Raw genomic sequence first — 16,766 nt, forward strand, 5'->3', positions numbered from 1 at the left:
CACTAAGACAAAGTCAGGGACAGAGATGTGCTGTGATCGCTTTCACATATGGGAATTACTCCCTGGGTCGACCCTGTTGAATTCTTTGCTATACCTAGCATGGCAAAAGTGCTCGATACATAACTAGCTATCAATCTATGCTCAGCAAAAAGATGAAGGCACAAGTAAGAGAATAAGTCAATGCAAGTGAGTATCGGGACTTGTCTAGGATGGGCGACTGCAAGAGCCTGGGTTTCCAGCTCAAGTCTAACCCTGCAGATGTGAAACTGCCCCGTACTCATACCCAAAGCCAAATCGGGAACCATTTTTTATTTTAAGCATTTATCAGTAATCTGGGGCTAATTACCTAAAAATAATAGCAATACAACATAAACCAACTACTACGATGAGGCCTCGCTCCCTGTGTCTTAAATACCTGCCTTACGTATCAGCTGGGCCACTAAGACTATCTTCCAAAAGCCTCTGGAATCTAGAATGGAATCTAAAGTCTATACGCTTTATTTACGCTGTTTGCTTCCCGGAAATAAGTTTAGAACGATGCGCGTGACGATACCTCTGTCTCCAAGACAGAGTGTGAGCTTTCAGCAGTGAGCTCTCACCTGCTAGTGGGATGCCTCTGAGTCTCTTTAGTCAGAGCCCAACTTTGCATGGATTTGGGCTTCCATGGCCGAGCAGGCAGGCTGATTTACAAGTTAAATGCTACTACTGTCTGGCCAGTAGGTGGCAGTTCCAAGCAACAGGAAACTAAGTTCCCAAAGGGTTTTTATAAAATTTCCTCTTCATCTGCGTCACTCTCCACACAGGGTCCATGCCTGAGGCTCCAAACGTTCACTTGCAGGGTCAGAGCCCACTCATAGTGAGAACAGCCCGGAGAAAATAAAACAGAGCACACCTCCTTTACCATGTGTATTCCACAAGAAGGCTCATTGTTTCTGCCTGGAGCGCTGGAGCCTTGGAGGAGGCTTACCTCATTGGAATGCGTTCTGTTTTGGTGCTTGGCCCGATCTGAAGCATTGGAGAAAGCCTTGTTGCAGCCCTCATGCTCACAGACGTACGGCTTCTCTCCAGTGTGGGATCTCAAGTGCGTTTTCAGGTTTTCTAGTCTCGAGTAGGCTTTTGTGCAACCTTCAAACTGAGGACAACAGGTAAATCTGGACCACTCTACACAATAGCAGCTGCAGCTAGTGCTTAACCTCCTCTCCAAGTGGATAAAAACTTGACCTTTCAAGGGTCAGCAGCTTTTCAAAACCGTGGAACAAAAACTCCACTAAACTCTGCATTTATTGGGATTCAGATGTGGCTTGGGGCCTTGAAGACAAAGCATTGTCAGTGCCTGTAAAACTCCTGAAGGCTTTTTTTTTTCCTTTCCTATTTTTTTTAATAGACAGCTCAATGTGGACAATGAATTTCATTATCTGTTCATTGATCTCCTCCAATTCCCACTGATTTCAGATTCAGCACAAAGTTCATTAATATGGCTTTGTGTCTATACAAAGCCATGGAATTTGATCATGTTTGTAAAGGGCCTTTAAGATGTAAAGTACCAGGGTTGTGCAGTGCTCAGAGCACCTCCTGAGAGAAAGTGCGGCCCACTCCAGAGGCTTACACTCTATTCCTGAGACTGAGCAAAGAGGGAGAATTCAGAGCCAAGGGCAGCTGGATATGCCTTACGCGAAGGCTTGGGATGAGAAGCGGCTTGAGTTTTCTCAAATTTCAGAATATATACAAACACATTTTGAAACACCACAGAGACAGACAATGCACGCATTTATGTTTTATATATACCATATGCAGCAGACTAATAATAATGTGGTATAATAGTTTCAGTGCACCTGTGTGGTGACTGCAAGTGGCTGCAAATGTTGTAAGTGGGGCCTTTTACTTGGAACATTATGTTAGCATCCAGACCTTATAAGTAGGACTGAAGTGTTCTCCCATGAGCTACATCCCAAACCTAATATCTTGAGTTTTGTTTTTGATAAAGAATGCTCAATTTAGGGCCTTTAAAATGGGTCAAAGTGCATGCTGTGTACAACTGACTACAAGAGTTTGATACCCGAAGCCCATATAAGAAAGAGTACAAGGAGAGAATCAGCTCCACTACATACACAGATAATGAATTAAACTGAAAAACTGAAAAACACATCAACGTTGTGCTTTGTCCTGTAGCGTGCAGAACTGGCGGCGAGGGGGGGGGGGGAGGTACGGCAGACGCAGAAGCCATGAGCACAAGAAGCCAGCCACCTTCAGGACACTTGACCTAGACAGTGCGCCATCTCTCTCCTCACTACCGCCCAAACTACCCTTGCAGGACCTGGGGTCATCAGCTTGCAGAACCCGAGGATACTACAGAAGACCTGCAGAGGAAAGCGTCACACTCGCCTGTGTGAGGGGACACTGAGGATGTCCAAGCATGTACTCACTGTGCACTTGTGAGGCTTCTCGCCCGTATGTCTTCTCATGTGCACAACCAACATGTACTGGGCTTTGAAGGGTTTCTGCTCTCTTGAACAATCAAGCCAACGACACACAAACTCCTTCTTTTCGCCATGAATGTGGTCATTGTTGATATGCTGAGGTTGAGGAAGAAAGAAAGAAAATCAGAACATATTAGTCAATTCTCAACGCAACAAAAGAAAGTGAAACAGTGTTCAACTTTTAAGCCTCGAAGACACATGAACAGCTTCACGACATCACAATTTAAAAAACATCGAGTACATATATTTTTAAGATAGACTTGCTGATGCTAACTGAGTAGCCAGTTTGGGCGACACTACTGTAGGCTTGGCATCCAGAAAAATTACTTGATACTGAAATCCGAAAAGCACAGGTTTAAGCCTGAGTTGCACAGCGTGTGTGTAAAACAGGGTGAGCTGCTCTGTGCCCTCTGTTCTCCACTGGTCCCCCGCACAGGAGTGTGGCTGTTCTTTCACTCATGTACATGTATGTGTAAGGAACAGGAACACACATGCACGGGGATTCCATAACAAGGCCTAAGAAAAAAAGAGCATCGGCTGAGACGGGGACAATCTCTTCCTGAAAAATAAGCACAGAGAACCAGGTGCTAGGGAAGACAATCTGTGACAGTCGCCCAATGACTTGTCGTTTCTCAGCCATTTTTTCCGTCCACCTGTAGAATTATATTAATAGGGTAAGTTTTTCTCAGATTATTATGTCCATGGCTGTTTCCTTTGCTCATGTGTGTGCGTACTATGTGGGGTGCCTGGTATCTGAAGATCAGAGAGAAAACCAGGTCTGTTGTGGTGGCTGAGAACCAAAGAATTCGGGTCCTCTGTAAGAACCACAATGCTAGTGGTTCCCTTCCTAATGCTCTAACCCTTTAATATAGTTCCTTTTGTGGTGAACCCCAATCAAGGCTTTAGGGCCAGCTCTAATCTACATCTTTAGAAGGATATGTAGCCAGGTAGTGGTAATGCACACCTTTAATCCCAGCACTTTGGGAAGCAGAGGCGGGTGGATCTCCACGAGTTCAAGGCCAGCCTGGTCTACAAAGCAAGTTCTAGGATAGCCAGGACTGTTACACAGAGAAACCCTGTCTCAAAAAAAAAAAAAAAAAAAAAAAAAAAAGAGTAAATAATAGAAGGACATCTGAAGTGCCTTCTGACAGGGGACATGAAAAACCTACAATAATATCTGCTAAGGTGTAAGGGAGCTCTCCAAATACAACCACACTGGACTTACCTGAAGTGCCAGTGGCACATGCTGGCAATGCCAGGACTTGGGAGCCTGAGTGGGAACACTGCCATTTGAAAACTAGACTAGATCACACAGCGAGACCTTTTCAACACCAAAATGAATTAAGTCATTCTCTAGTAGGTTTAGTACACGACTCAAATGTCCAGTTCTAGACTATCAGAGAGATTTTTATCCTGTTTTTATTCTCTGGCCAAGCTATGTTGTATTTGCCTCATTTTAAGGCTACCAAGTACACATTTTCAAATAAACAGATATGCATCTTTTGGAATTCATCTAGTAATTACGGTTCTCATGAGTTCTGTTGGAGTGGCGACACAACATTTGATATGTGCCTCTGACTGCTCCAGCTTGGAGACCTAATGGTAATTTTCTGCCACCAGAATGGGGCCTTTTTGATTATTCTTCTAGGTAGCTGATTGCCTGAGGATAAAAAAATTTGCATGGAAAAAATAGTTTTCTGTGTTGTTTCTAGAAGTTAGAGCTGGATAAAGGCAGAGAAGTCACTGCCTTCCTTTCCTTGAGCAGGGGTTGGAATGCATGACGAACTGCCAACACTGAGCAGCACGGGACAATCTTATCATGTGGGACAGTGTGCAGAAGACCAGTGCAACAGCAGAACCGTTTTCCTGCTGGACTTCCTATCATCAACCTAGGGAGCGATGTCCTAGACATTATAGCTGTGCACGTAACCCACGAAAATGTGCATCCTGCAAGGGACAGTCTAGTCAATCACAATGGACTGCAAACTGCCGAGGACGATCCCAGGGTGTGGCACAAAGGACTTCTGAAATAAAGTCTTTCCGAGAGAAAAATAGACTAGTGCATAGGACTGCAACATGAAATTGCTATTGTTTTAGCTTTCTCCAGTTACTGGAAATTAACAAATTGACTCTTGTCATAAAATTCAGGGAAGCTGAATGGAACTGGAAATCTGAAGAGCCCTTTGATATCAAACTGAAGATGTAGAGTTTAGAGTTTGACCACATGGTTTCCGATCTGCTTTGGTCTAGTATTTCTTCACTGTGCTTCCTTCCCTATGTTTTGGAATGGTAATGTACATTCTGTGCCATTTTATGTTGGAAACATGTGATTAGATTTTTTATTTTTACTTCGTAGGGGATTACAATTAAGAGAATGTATGAATCTCAGAAGAGACTTTGCACTTTGCACTTTAAAACATTGTTGAGACTGTGGTAGACTATGAGGACTTTTGAAGTTGGACTAAATGCAGTTTACATTATGATGTGGTTCTAAGCTTATGGGGACCAGGGAGTGGACTATGGTGGTTTGAATATAATTGGTCCCCATAATGCCATCAGGAGTGGCACTATTAGCAGGCGTAACCTTGCTGCAGTTGGTGTGGCCTTGTTGGAGAAAGTGTGCCACTGTGGGGGTGGGCTTTGGGTCTCGCATGCTCAAGCTACACCTAGTTCAGTTCACTTCATGTTGCGTATAGAACTCTTAGCTCCTTCTCTAGTACCATGTCATTCAGTGATGATAATGGACTAAACTTCTGGAAGTGTAAACCACCCGATTTAAATGTTTTCCTTTATAAGAAAAAAAATTCTTTAAGGTGGGGGACATGGGAGGAAAAAAAGCAATGGAGGGAGGCAGATGAAATACAGAGAGAGGAAAAGGAAAGATTGTCACTGGAACAGGTTCTAAATTTCATATACTCATCCATAGACTGTGTCCTGGTGCTTGGCAGTTATACAGTGTTTGTTGAGTTTACCTAATCTATGCATAAAGAAAACAGTACGAGCAAAAGGCGCTGCCCTGAACACTCATTTATCTTAAAGTAACTCGGCTTCACCTGGTATTTGATGCATAGTATTTTGTTACAATTACTCTTAAGAATTAAAAAAAAGATCTTAAAGACACACAGGCATGGTCCACTCTTTCCCTGGGGGAAGCCAAGGGATACAGAGATGGCAATGACTTTGCCCTCGCATGCCTTCAGGGTGGTGTGCAGTAAGCCTTCTGCAGCAGGCCCAGAGATGGGGACTGAGGCAGACATAATTCCCACCCTAAGGAAATTACAGTCTCCTGGAGGAAAACAGGTAATAACTTAAATTACTGTATAATTACAGCTGTGATAAGCATTATGAAGGGAAAGAATGGGTTCCTAAAAACACATAACGGGTCTGAGATCAGTACACCACATCAGGGATCAGGGGTCAGTCAGTTCAAATGAAACAGCATTGGAAACAGAACCTGAAGGCTGAATGAAGCCCCTCTAGTTTGCAGATCAGGCTGAGCATGGAGACAGGGGAAGCCTATGTCAGACAAACAACACAGAAGTGCTCACTGCAGGTTATATCTTGATGTCTTTGAGGATGATGGTGACCTCCACCGACAGGCAGCCCTGGCAGGTTCCAGGCACTGCTGCTGTTTGGCACGGTGAGAAGGTACAAGCTTCCCAAGGGTTATTTGGGACACTGCTGAGATGGTCAGGCATGGTCTAGCTGGCCAGGGCTCACAAAAATAAATAAATAAAAAAGCAACAGGCTTTTTCAAGTCTCCAGCAAGGTTGTGGGGCTGTACCCAAACAACACAGGCCTTGCATGCCTACCCCCATAGAGGATAAAATAACTGGAACCACTCAAGGAGCCACCTGAGCAGCGGCGGGGGTGCCAAGAGTGAGTGAAGGATAATGAATGCTCACCTTCCTCTGTCCTGCTGACCCATCAGAACAGTTGTCCATGAGCCATCTCCTGAGGCAACTTGGGACCTAGCACTTTTGTATGACGTGAAAGAGCAGGGAAAACAGCTGTCTAGCTCCCCACAGACATTCCCTGCAGGTGACAGGGAGAGGATGGCTCTGGAATGGGTCTAAGCTGGATATGCTAGGTACTGAAAGTGGCCAGGAAGTTAAGAATCTGTATACAATAGCAGGGAGAGCTTTGTCTCTGAGCAGGGAGACCCAGCAGCAAGCAAAGGAGTACAGTTGTAGGGAACGGCAACTATGTGCTTGCTTAGTCAGAGGGGCATGCCCAACTGAGCATGCTGTCATTTCTATATGGGAGGGGCAAGGATGATTTGTGCTGGCTAATTAAAACTCCAAATTCTGCAAGACTAGCTTCTTGGGATTGTCTCCTTACCCCAGTCTCAATATGTTTTATAATATTTCTGAAACTGTTCTTAAATTCAAACTCAATAGATTACACTTTGTGTGTGTGTGTGTGTGTGTGTGTGTGTGTGTGTGTATAAAGAAATTCCAACCATCTATGAGGAAAGTGAACAGACTCTTCTCAGAAGGTGTAGTCAGTTACCATAAAGAAATAAAGAGGCATCTCTGTGACCATGTAAGATTTTCAAATGTGTTTAACACTTTGGAGGTTTTAAAGATCTAGGAATTAATTATTAATTAAAATTCTAAGGAATCGTAACAAACCCCATGTGGTTGTAAGGTTTAAATGGTTACTTCCCTTTGAGAGTACCGGGTCTCTGTTGCTGTCAGTCACATGAGCACTCAGATGGACAGAAAGACACTGGTGGCCTCAGTAGCACACCGTGTGCCTAGGGCAGATCATTTGCCAATTCTGGCCTTAATGATCTCATCTGTAAAAGTGTACTGACAAATTTACATATATAAGGGGCTAGCAGGCTTTTCCTGTATAAAGCCAGGCAAAAATACCAAGCTCTGTGCTAAAAGTACCTCTGTCACCAGGTACAGACTCAGCGAGGACAGGAGCTGGTTACTTACAGATGTCAGAAATTCGCAGAGGTCAAAAATATTTCTTAACGTTTTCTTTTTAGCTGTTTAAAGCCATCGAAATGAGCCTAGCTGACATGCTCAGCTCAGGGGCCACACACACACACACACACACACACACACACACACAGCAAACCAGGCAGTGGTCTAGATCTGACCCATAAACCCGTCATTTGTTGCCCCCAAATGAGATAATTTTTGAAGGCTTCCTTCTTATAATAATATTTGACAGTTTATTTCTCAAACATGAAAAAGCATAAGCAGAAAGAGGTAGGTTTTCAAGCTAAAGAAAAGAATCAAGAAAGGAATAAAAACCAGGTTGCTAGTGAAAAAGAAAAAGGAAAAGAAAAAAAAAAGTGTCCATGAAAGGGAGGGGGTTCAGCCACAAACACCTCAGTATATGCATCATTTTCCTGGGTTTGGGTCAAAAGTGCACTCATTTCTCTCTCTAAAAACCCAAGGTCACTGAGAGTAACACACAATGAATAGACAATTGACAGTGAACAGGCAGACTGATTCCCTGTGACTCTGGCCTGAAATTCAATGGCTGTGAGTTTATTTGTGGTTTCGCTGAAAACGTGACTTCCTAACAGTGACAATGTTAATCAAATATATAAATAATTTAATTGAAGGGAAAATAATGCATGATTAAATTCTAAACTAATCCAACACTACGACATGCAATTTGCCAGAGGCCCAAGAACCAGAAAGAGATAGATGGTATAAATTACAAGGCTGTGTATGGGAACCACTCTAAATGTTCCCTGTCTGAATAAACAGGGGACACGGGGAGCAGCACACTCCCAACAAAAGCCAAGCCCAATGATGGGACTTCCAGTTGGAACCACATCTGGCCAAGGCTATGGTAGTTGATGAAATTAACATAACCTGCATAGTGATCAAACTAAGAGTCAGTATTTACCAACTGTGACCATGCCTTTAGCAGAATGAGGCAAGGCCCATAATTCCATCTTCCCCACTCTGGTCTGCGATAGCCTAGAGAAAGGCAGAACTCAACAGCTTGCTTGCTGATGGGAGAAGTGGAAGGCAGCTCTTTACTTCAAGGGATTCTCTTTGGAAAGCTCTGCCCCACTTGTCAACCAAGGAGACTTGGAGAGGGGCAGAAGAGAGACCTGAAGGGAGAGGGAAGAGGAAGCTTTTCTTCTCCTTAGCAGCAGCAGAATGGAAGCCCACAATGGGCTTCACTGAGCTAATCAGGGTCCTTTCTTCTTGCTTCATTATGTGCGTGAGTTCCAAGCAGGCCGTTTTCCTAACCTCCAGCTGAAACACACATGTGGCCCAGCCACTCTGGGTGCTCGCACAGCATTGCATAAAGCTGCTATTCAATCAGTTCACGAAGCTTGGAGGTGCGTTCTGCTTTTGTTCTGCCTCCCTCTCTCTTGGCCAGATTCAATTTCCACTTGGTAAGCACGGCTCCCTAGATAAGTAGGCTCCGTTCTTAGTAACTCCCTGAGTTGCGCTCTTCAGAGCTGAGCAGAACGTTCACTCATCCCACCTACTGCCTAGGGTGACTCACTGATCAGGAGGCAAACACTGGTTGCCTCCCAAGTCTGTTTTCGCTAGCTGGCAGGATCCAGACAGCAAGGAGCGAATTCCTCCCGCTGATGCCCTGAAACAATCCCTGCTAAGCACACCCAGAAGCAGCAACAGCGAGACAGGCAAACCTCGAGCCCTGAAAACAACAGCCAGCATCATTCTGTCTTTGGCACTGATCTACTGTGCTGGTCTTCCCATCACTACCTGTTTCCCACGGAGCTAAACGGCCCTCACACGTGTGTTGTCAGGATTTCCACAGTACCAGGTATATATGAAAGCATACAACATGATCCTTCTGCACAAGTGCATGTGATTCTGTTTCCCCCACACACATAGATTGATGGATGTGATAGACACAGTAGTGGTCCATGAATACATACTATTCATGAAAAAGTGGAGCAGAACCATGGGCCTGAAGTTCTCAGGCTCCAGTCTCTTGCTGTGGCGGGAACACGTACTCCCCCTTAGTTTTGCCTACTGTCAATGCTCTGGCCACACATTTTGTATCTAGAGCCACCAACATGCCGTCCGGATGTCACGGTCACATTCTATATGGATACCATGGCAGCTGCCCTGCCTCAGCCTCCGGCGAGCAGGTTGACTCATCATCCTTTGCCCCATGACTCCATTTTCAAAGGAAGGAGTAAAACAGAAACATCTACAACAGAATGCCAAACTGGAACTATCTGATGCCTCCCGACTCTTCCCATGGCCAGATGAGCTCATGAATGGGGCTGCTGGGAAGAGACGCTAGTGTCACGCCTCAGGTTTGGTGAAGAACTGGACCCGGGGGACGGGGATGGGGGGGCGTTCTATCTGGCATAAGGTGAGGCATAAAGAATTAAACGATCTTAAGAAAAAAATTCAATCTCAATTTGTTTCCTGGGTTTATACGTCTATTATCTCTTGGTTTAGGTTCCCAGAGATATCTGTGGAAAGGAGGGAAAGGAGAAAGTGATTTAGACTTCATTAAAATTTAATTCACAGTAAAACCAGTATGGGAGAGAGATAGAAATGATTTACCTAAAAGAAAAGCAAATTCCCTGAGAATTCCTCCCACTTTACATCTGAGCTCAGCTGACATCTTCTCGCGAGCATTACTTGATAAGCAGTATTTCTGAAAAGTTCTATGACTGTCATGGCTTGGATTATGTTAGGGACACATTGTGATTGGATTCCTTAAAGCATTAAGAAGCAGAAATAGAAAAACGGCGCAAATCACAAACTATCAGGGCTGAAATAGGCCGTATATATCAATATGCACTTTAATTTTAGATAAACAAAATAATTTAAATTGTTTTGGTGGCACTTGTCAATCTTTCAAACAGATTACTTGAGAAGCTTCAGCAGCCTGCTGTGGGAGGGGTCTTCTCCAAAGACTTCCCAGAACGACTGCTACAGTTCTAGCTGGCTAATAAAAATTCTGACTCACCCGTAACTGTTTAACACACTACAAAACCAATCAGGAAAACATCAAGAACTTAAAAACAGCACTTTAAAAAAATTTTTTAAAGATATTTCCAATTTCTGGTCTGTGAACGTTAAGTATTAGGTGAGACCAAGAGATCTGTGCTTACTGGTTAGAAATGAATGAATGAGTCCCCACTGGCAGGTGTCTAGCACAATTATGCAAGATAATCATTTCTTTTATGGGTTAAAGAAGGCAAAGTTATTTAACATGGTGAACATCATCTATGAATGAGGGGCTCTGCGTTAAGAATGGAAATGAATGGGATTAAAAGACAAATCCCAACTCACTCCCTGCAAACCAAGACCGAGGCGAGCTGTATACATATTCCATGGAAGCAAGAACCCATGATCATTCACTGGTGTAGGAGTTCTTTCCATTTGTGTGTTGCTTTCATTGGACAATGGATAAAGAAACTGCCTTGGCCTTTTGATGGGGCAGAACTTAGGTAGGCGGAGTAGACAGAACTGAATGCCGTGCATCTCCTGCCTGAGACGGACGCTAGTTAGAATCTTGCCAGTAAGCCATAGTCATGTGGCAATACACAGATTAATAGAAATGGATTAAATTAAGATGTAAGAATTAGCCAATAAGAAGTTAGAGATCATGGGCCAGGCAGTGTTTAAATGAATACAGTTTCTGTGTGATTATTTTGGGTGTAAGATAGCCGAGGGCTGGGATGAAAAGCAGCCCGCTCCTCCTGTTACAATTCACAGATAGAATCTAAGTGGACAAGGAAGAGTAAGGTTCTGGGGCCAGCATTACGGCACAGATGCATGCTGGAGAATCGCTGAGTGAAAGAAGCTACGGAGCAAAGCACCAACAGTTCAAGGTAACCCCGTCACCACCAGGCTAAGCAGATCTATGCGGAATGAAAGTAGATGGCTACCTGTGGGTGGGATCCACGCAGAAAACTGAGAGCTACGGGGTGATAAAATGGATTCAACAGACAAAATTGCTGTATGTTTTAAATGGGTGAATTACACGGTGTGTTTATTACATCTCAGTAAAGATATCATCCACTTACAAAGGAAAAAAAATCACAAAAATCTACTCTGTGATGGAATCTGAGGAGGATGTGAGGAAACAGGGAAAGCAGCAGCAGAGAGAGTAGGTGGTGTGTGACTCCCCCAGGGCTTCTCCTCTGTAGAGACCAGGGGCTGACAAGCGGCTTTCCACACAAGCTCAAGGCTCCATGATGCCGCTGACATAGCCCTGTTCTCCCATAGGAAGAGCTGAAGAAAAACATTTTGAAGACAGTATTTCCTGCTGGATTCCATAAGGGACTCAGAGAGGGAGGGAGAGAGAGAGAGAGAGAGAGAGAGAGAGAGAGAGAGAGAGAGAGAGAGAGGGAGGGAGGGACAGAGACAGAGACAGAGACAGCAACCTAGAAACTGCATGGGAATCACATCATGCTTGTTTTTTTTTTTTTTAATTTATTTCCCTTCCACATCATGAGGAAAAATGGAGGGGAAATTTTTTAAACTTGAGTTGCTAACAAAGTCAACCCCAAATTATCACAAGCTAACACCAGTACCAAGTGAGAATATGAAATAATGCACAATTAGAAAAAACAGGCCCCCTCTACTCCACACTACACACAAGCACGGTGAATGCAGAATCCCACAGGCTGCTTGCTGTTGCTTCAAATCATGAGATATCCAGGGAGGTATCAACCCGTATAATATAATATAATATAATATAATATAATATAATATAATAATATATACAAAACATAATATATTATATATTATATATTTATAATTATATAGTTATAAATTATATAATATATAATATAATATGTATATATATTATATATTTATAATTATATAGTTATAAATTATATAATATATAATATAATATGTATTTATAGTATAATATATAATAAAAGTTTTGTATTTGATCCTTTATCTTCATTCTAAGAATGCCTAGATTCACACAGAGCAATAGTTACTGATGTAAATCTGCTAAAGACCCAGGACTTCCTTCTCTAAAGCTGTGAGTCCTACCTAGTTTACTGAAACATAGCCATCACTCTTCTCGCTCACAGCTCAATAAGGAGACTGGTCTACAAGACATTTTCAATTTCCTAGCCAGGCATTGTGGAGAGAGCCTGTAATTCCAGCTCCTGGAAGGCTGCGGCAGGAGGACTGGAAGTCTGAGGCCATTTTGGGTTACACAGTGAGAATGTATCACAAAACAACAATATAATAACAACAATAACTTTTAAAACATAAAAAACTTTCAGTTTCTGTTCTGGAAGGGCCGATATCCAAATACAATTAAGATGCTATCGAAACATTTGACCTGCTTACTGCAGAGTACTGGGCACATACCTACCCACACTCTTTCTTTGTTATAGGTAGGAAAACCACAAACTCTTTTAAAGCAAAACTGATCTGGGCTTTGTAGCACGATTAATAAAAACCCAGAGACAGATATTGGGGTTCAATCTGAAGGTCAGAAAAGCCAAACAGACAGCCACTGACTGGCTCTTACCGCTACCTGAGTTTGAAATGGCGATCTTGCCTCCAGGAATCTCAGAATGAGACTGTGCCTGAGAGCTGTCTCCTCCCATCTTATATTCCTCTCTAGTGCTGGGATTAAAGGTGAGAACCATTACTGCCCGGTTTCTATGGCAAACTAGTGTGGTTACTGGGATTAAAGGTGTATGTCACCACTGCCTGGTCTGTAAGGCTGACCAGTGACGCTGTTGAACTCTCTGAACTTCAGGCAAGTTTTATTTATTAAAATACAAATGAAATATAACTTAACTACCCCCCTCAAAGAGCCAGCATAAGCTTGAAAGAGTTGAATACCACAGATCAGATGGAAAAGAGTACTCTACCTGCAGGAAGGAGAAAAGTATTAACTGTATCATCATGGAAATGGTAAGTAACTTAGAAAACCCATCTTCTGAAAGGATCGTCTATTTCATCTCTTTACAGCGAACAAAGCAAGCAGGCACATGGTTTCCACCCTGAACTACAGCTATAGGAGAGGTGGAAGAAAGGCCTCCCTTCTGTTCCCCAGCCGCTTCTCGGTTCAGCTCCAAAAGAAGACAGCAAAACAGCCAAAAAATGCAACCTCTCCCAGGGACTGGAAGAACTCATCATTCACTTGTGTGGATCATGCCCAGAAATGCAGCGTGTCTAGGAAGCAATACCAAACCTGGACACCATGTGTATGCCAAGGTCGAGTTTTCAGAAGCATGACAGTGTCCTGAAGTATTAAAATCCTCCTACACTGTGTGGCTTTCTCTACCAACAGGAAGGGTGACTGGAGTTTCTCTATATATGGCTTCCATATATATACTGAAATAATTCTTATTTTGTTATGAAACTTTGAAAAGTTGAAAAGTCATAAAAGAATTTACAATACTTCTTAGATTTTAAATTTTAAAGTGCTTAATTCTTATTCTCTCTCTCTCTCTCATACACACATACAGACACACACACTAGCTCTAAGAATGGAGAACATTCATACATTATGCCTTCTTGAATACAAAAACAGCTACAAACTTTTACTCTTTGAAATGCAAGATGCTAAGCCTTCCACTATCTAAAAGTGCACAAAATATTAACTAACCTTTATTTTATGACCCCAGGAATCCACATAGTGCTAGGCATGCACGCACTCTTAAGAGGGTTAACACAGAGCATGTTATGAGAAAACGAACAATTTAAACATAAATGGAAAAAGTAAGAACAAGCTTTTAACAGGCAGCTGGCCTTTTGCAGTGCTCTATAAACCCAGGCTTTCTCTGCCATACTGAGTTCTGATTCTGGACACTATGACACCAGCCCTTGAGCTCACACACCAGTGTAAATGTTCCCTATCCTAGTCTGATCATTGAAAGATTTGTTAAAATTGCAACAGGTTTTGAATAATCTAGTTCTAATAGTTAAGGAAAAGTCAAGAATTCTGTCCTTTTTAAGGGGTGGGCATGAGAGGGAGGGAGGGAGGGAGGGAGGGAGGGAGGGAGAGAGAGAGAGAGAGAGAGGGAGAGAGAGAGAGAGAGAGAGAGAGAGAGAGAGAGAGAGAGAGAGATTGCTCACAAGCACCTCTACAGGGATATGGAAATGAGAGGACAATGATGTTTTCCTCTACTGCTTTGAAAAAGGATCTTTCATAGAATCAGATGCTTTTGTTGCGGGTGAGGCCAGCTAATCAGCAAGCTCCTGGTATCTACCTGTCTACGCCGTTCTGCAGTTATAGACACATACAGCCATAACTGGCTTTTCATATGAGTACTGGGGGGGGATTCAAACATAGCAAGTACTCATATACACGAAGCTATCTTCTCAGCCCAATAATTTGAAAAGCAAAATTATTTAGAGAGGAGGTTGAAAAGTCATTTTCAAAAGTCATAGACCAAGCACATTCCTGGACAGTATTCTTCCTAAAAGTGGTCTGTCAATCACGCTGGTGAAAGAGTCTCACACGGGAAAGTGTTGGGAAAACATTTAGCAGTTAATAAAAGTGTGTGTGTGTGTGTGTGTGTGTGTGTGTGTGTGTGTGTGTGTACAGGAGGATGGCAGTGACTGATGACAGAAACAGATACATCTTATAAATGACTATTTGGAACCTGCCCACCTCTCCCTTTGTGTTGACTCATTCTCTCACTACTAACTCCGTGTTTATTTAGGGCACACCAGTTATATTCTAAGCACTGAAGAGGCACGATGAAATAAGACACGCCCACTGGATCTCACCAGAGACCGGCTACTGGGATGCAGGAAGGAATGCTGCCTAAAAATTAGCCTTTGCATCAGACACCCATGCTCTGCACGTAAACAGGAAGACACTGGGGTGAATACACGGTTCCTTTCCCCAGGAGAAATGAGCATGCTTACTGAGCAGAGCTACGCAGGTTCATGTCATTAAATCAAGGGGTCAGGAAGATCCCGGGACTCTATACCACACACTCTTCTTACCACGTAGGAATCTTAATCTTAGCATTTTCCAGTCATCTTTTTGACCAATCACTCCTAAATGTTTCAGTCTGTTAGTACTGTTATATCCAAGGAGATTTATAACATTCCTTAAGTAATGTAAGTACCAACTTCATCATTAGACTATAATTTTCTATACCATCCTAGCAGAAGTCAGAGTTTATAGGAGGGGTTCAAGTTTAGCCATCAGTCTATGTGCACTAACTGTGAGTTGTGGACAATAAAAATGAGTACAGAAAAAGTATGAGATGATACTTGAAGTGAACAAGTAAAACGAGCGGGAAATGTGCAAACAAAAAAGTGTGTGTGTGTGTGTGTGTGTGCGCGTGTGTGTGAATTCAGAGTAAAGAGAGAAACACATCATAGAAGGGAAAGAGATAGAGTCTCATATCAAAAAGAGCTCAGTATGACAGGAAGTGATGTCAAGGATAATGTGAAGGAGTGTGAGTGAGGAGTGTGTATGAGTGTGCGCGCGTGCGCGTGTGCTTGTGCACACACTACAGAGGTAGTATGGGGAAAATACAAGGAGTGATGAGTGCCCTAGGATACTTAGATCTCAGTTAAGCAAGCATTTTAAAAATGATTTTTATTTATGTATATATCTATCCCTCTGTGTGTATGCCATACATGAGCAGATGGCCGTAGAGGCCAGAAGAGGGCATCAGATCCCCTAGACCTAGAGTTGCGAGCTGCCCAATGTGTGCCTTGGGAACCCAAACTCAGGTCATGTGCAAGAACAGCATAACACTCTTAACTGCTGAGCCATCGTTCCAGCCGTAGCAACCAAGATTTTAATTAAGGAGGTTATAAGATATGGTTTTTAAAAGGTTAGCTCTGGCAGCGTCACTGGGGGACTGAGTAATGCCAGGGCATTATACTCACTCGGGGAGCTGCTCTATTACCCAAGAGATCCGTGGCCTTGAAGATGGAGAGTCAGCATTAGATTTGAGAGAACCTTTGGAATAACTTGTGAATGTTGACTTAAAGGTACTGTAATTTCTAGTTTGGAAGTTTCCAAGACAATATCAGCATTGGAAATTCAGCAGATCTGGAGCCTAAGACACAGTGGAGGGGCCTTTAGAACATCTCAGTAGAGAAGACAACCGTGGACCCAAGGTTTTATAAATCTGTGGCAGGAAAATAGCTTGTCTAGTGAGAATAAGGTCCTGATTTGATCCCCCAACCCCATGTTCTAAAAGACTAGCTGCAGATTGCAATCTGCTTTTCTTCCCTTTGTTATTTTGACCCTATTAAGACACTTATAGAGAATTTTAAATATTTCATACAACTGAATTCAAAATTCCATAATCTATGCCTACTGTGCCTATGGGTTAAAGGGTCAGCAATTAGAAAC

General features: G+C 42.9%; 1 protein-coding gene across 1 annotated transcript in view; it reads right to left on the reverse strand.

The window, feature by feature from the left end:
- Positions 1 to 16,766, reverse strand: part of Gli3 (GLI family zinc finger 3) — a 270,292-nt gene that overhangs the window by 13,101 nt on the left and 240,425 nt on the right. The window contains exons 11-12 of the mRNA XM_041630870.1: positions 2,424 to 2,573; positions 968 to 1,132 (exon numbers count right to left, since the gene is read on the reverse strand). Of these exons, the coding sequence (XP_041486804.1) occupies positions 968 to 1,132; positions 2,424 to 2,573 (315 nt within the window). The remainder of the gene's footprint in view (positions 1 to 967; positions 1,133 to 2,423; positions 2,574 to 16,766) is intronic.

Source organism: Microtus oregoni, unplaced genomic scaffold, assembly GCF_018167655.1.
Source record: "Microtus oregoni isolate MIOR12 unplaced genomic scaffold, Mior012 000035F_ref0000213, whole genome shotgun sequence".
In the NCBI taxonomy this organism is placed as follows: Eukaryota; Metazoa; Chordata; class Mammalia; order Rodentia; family Cricetidae; genus Microtus; species Microtus oregoni.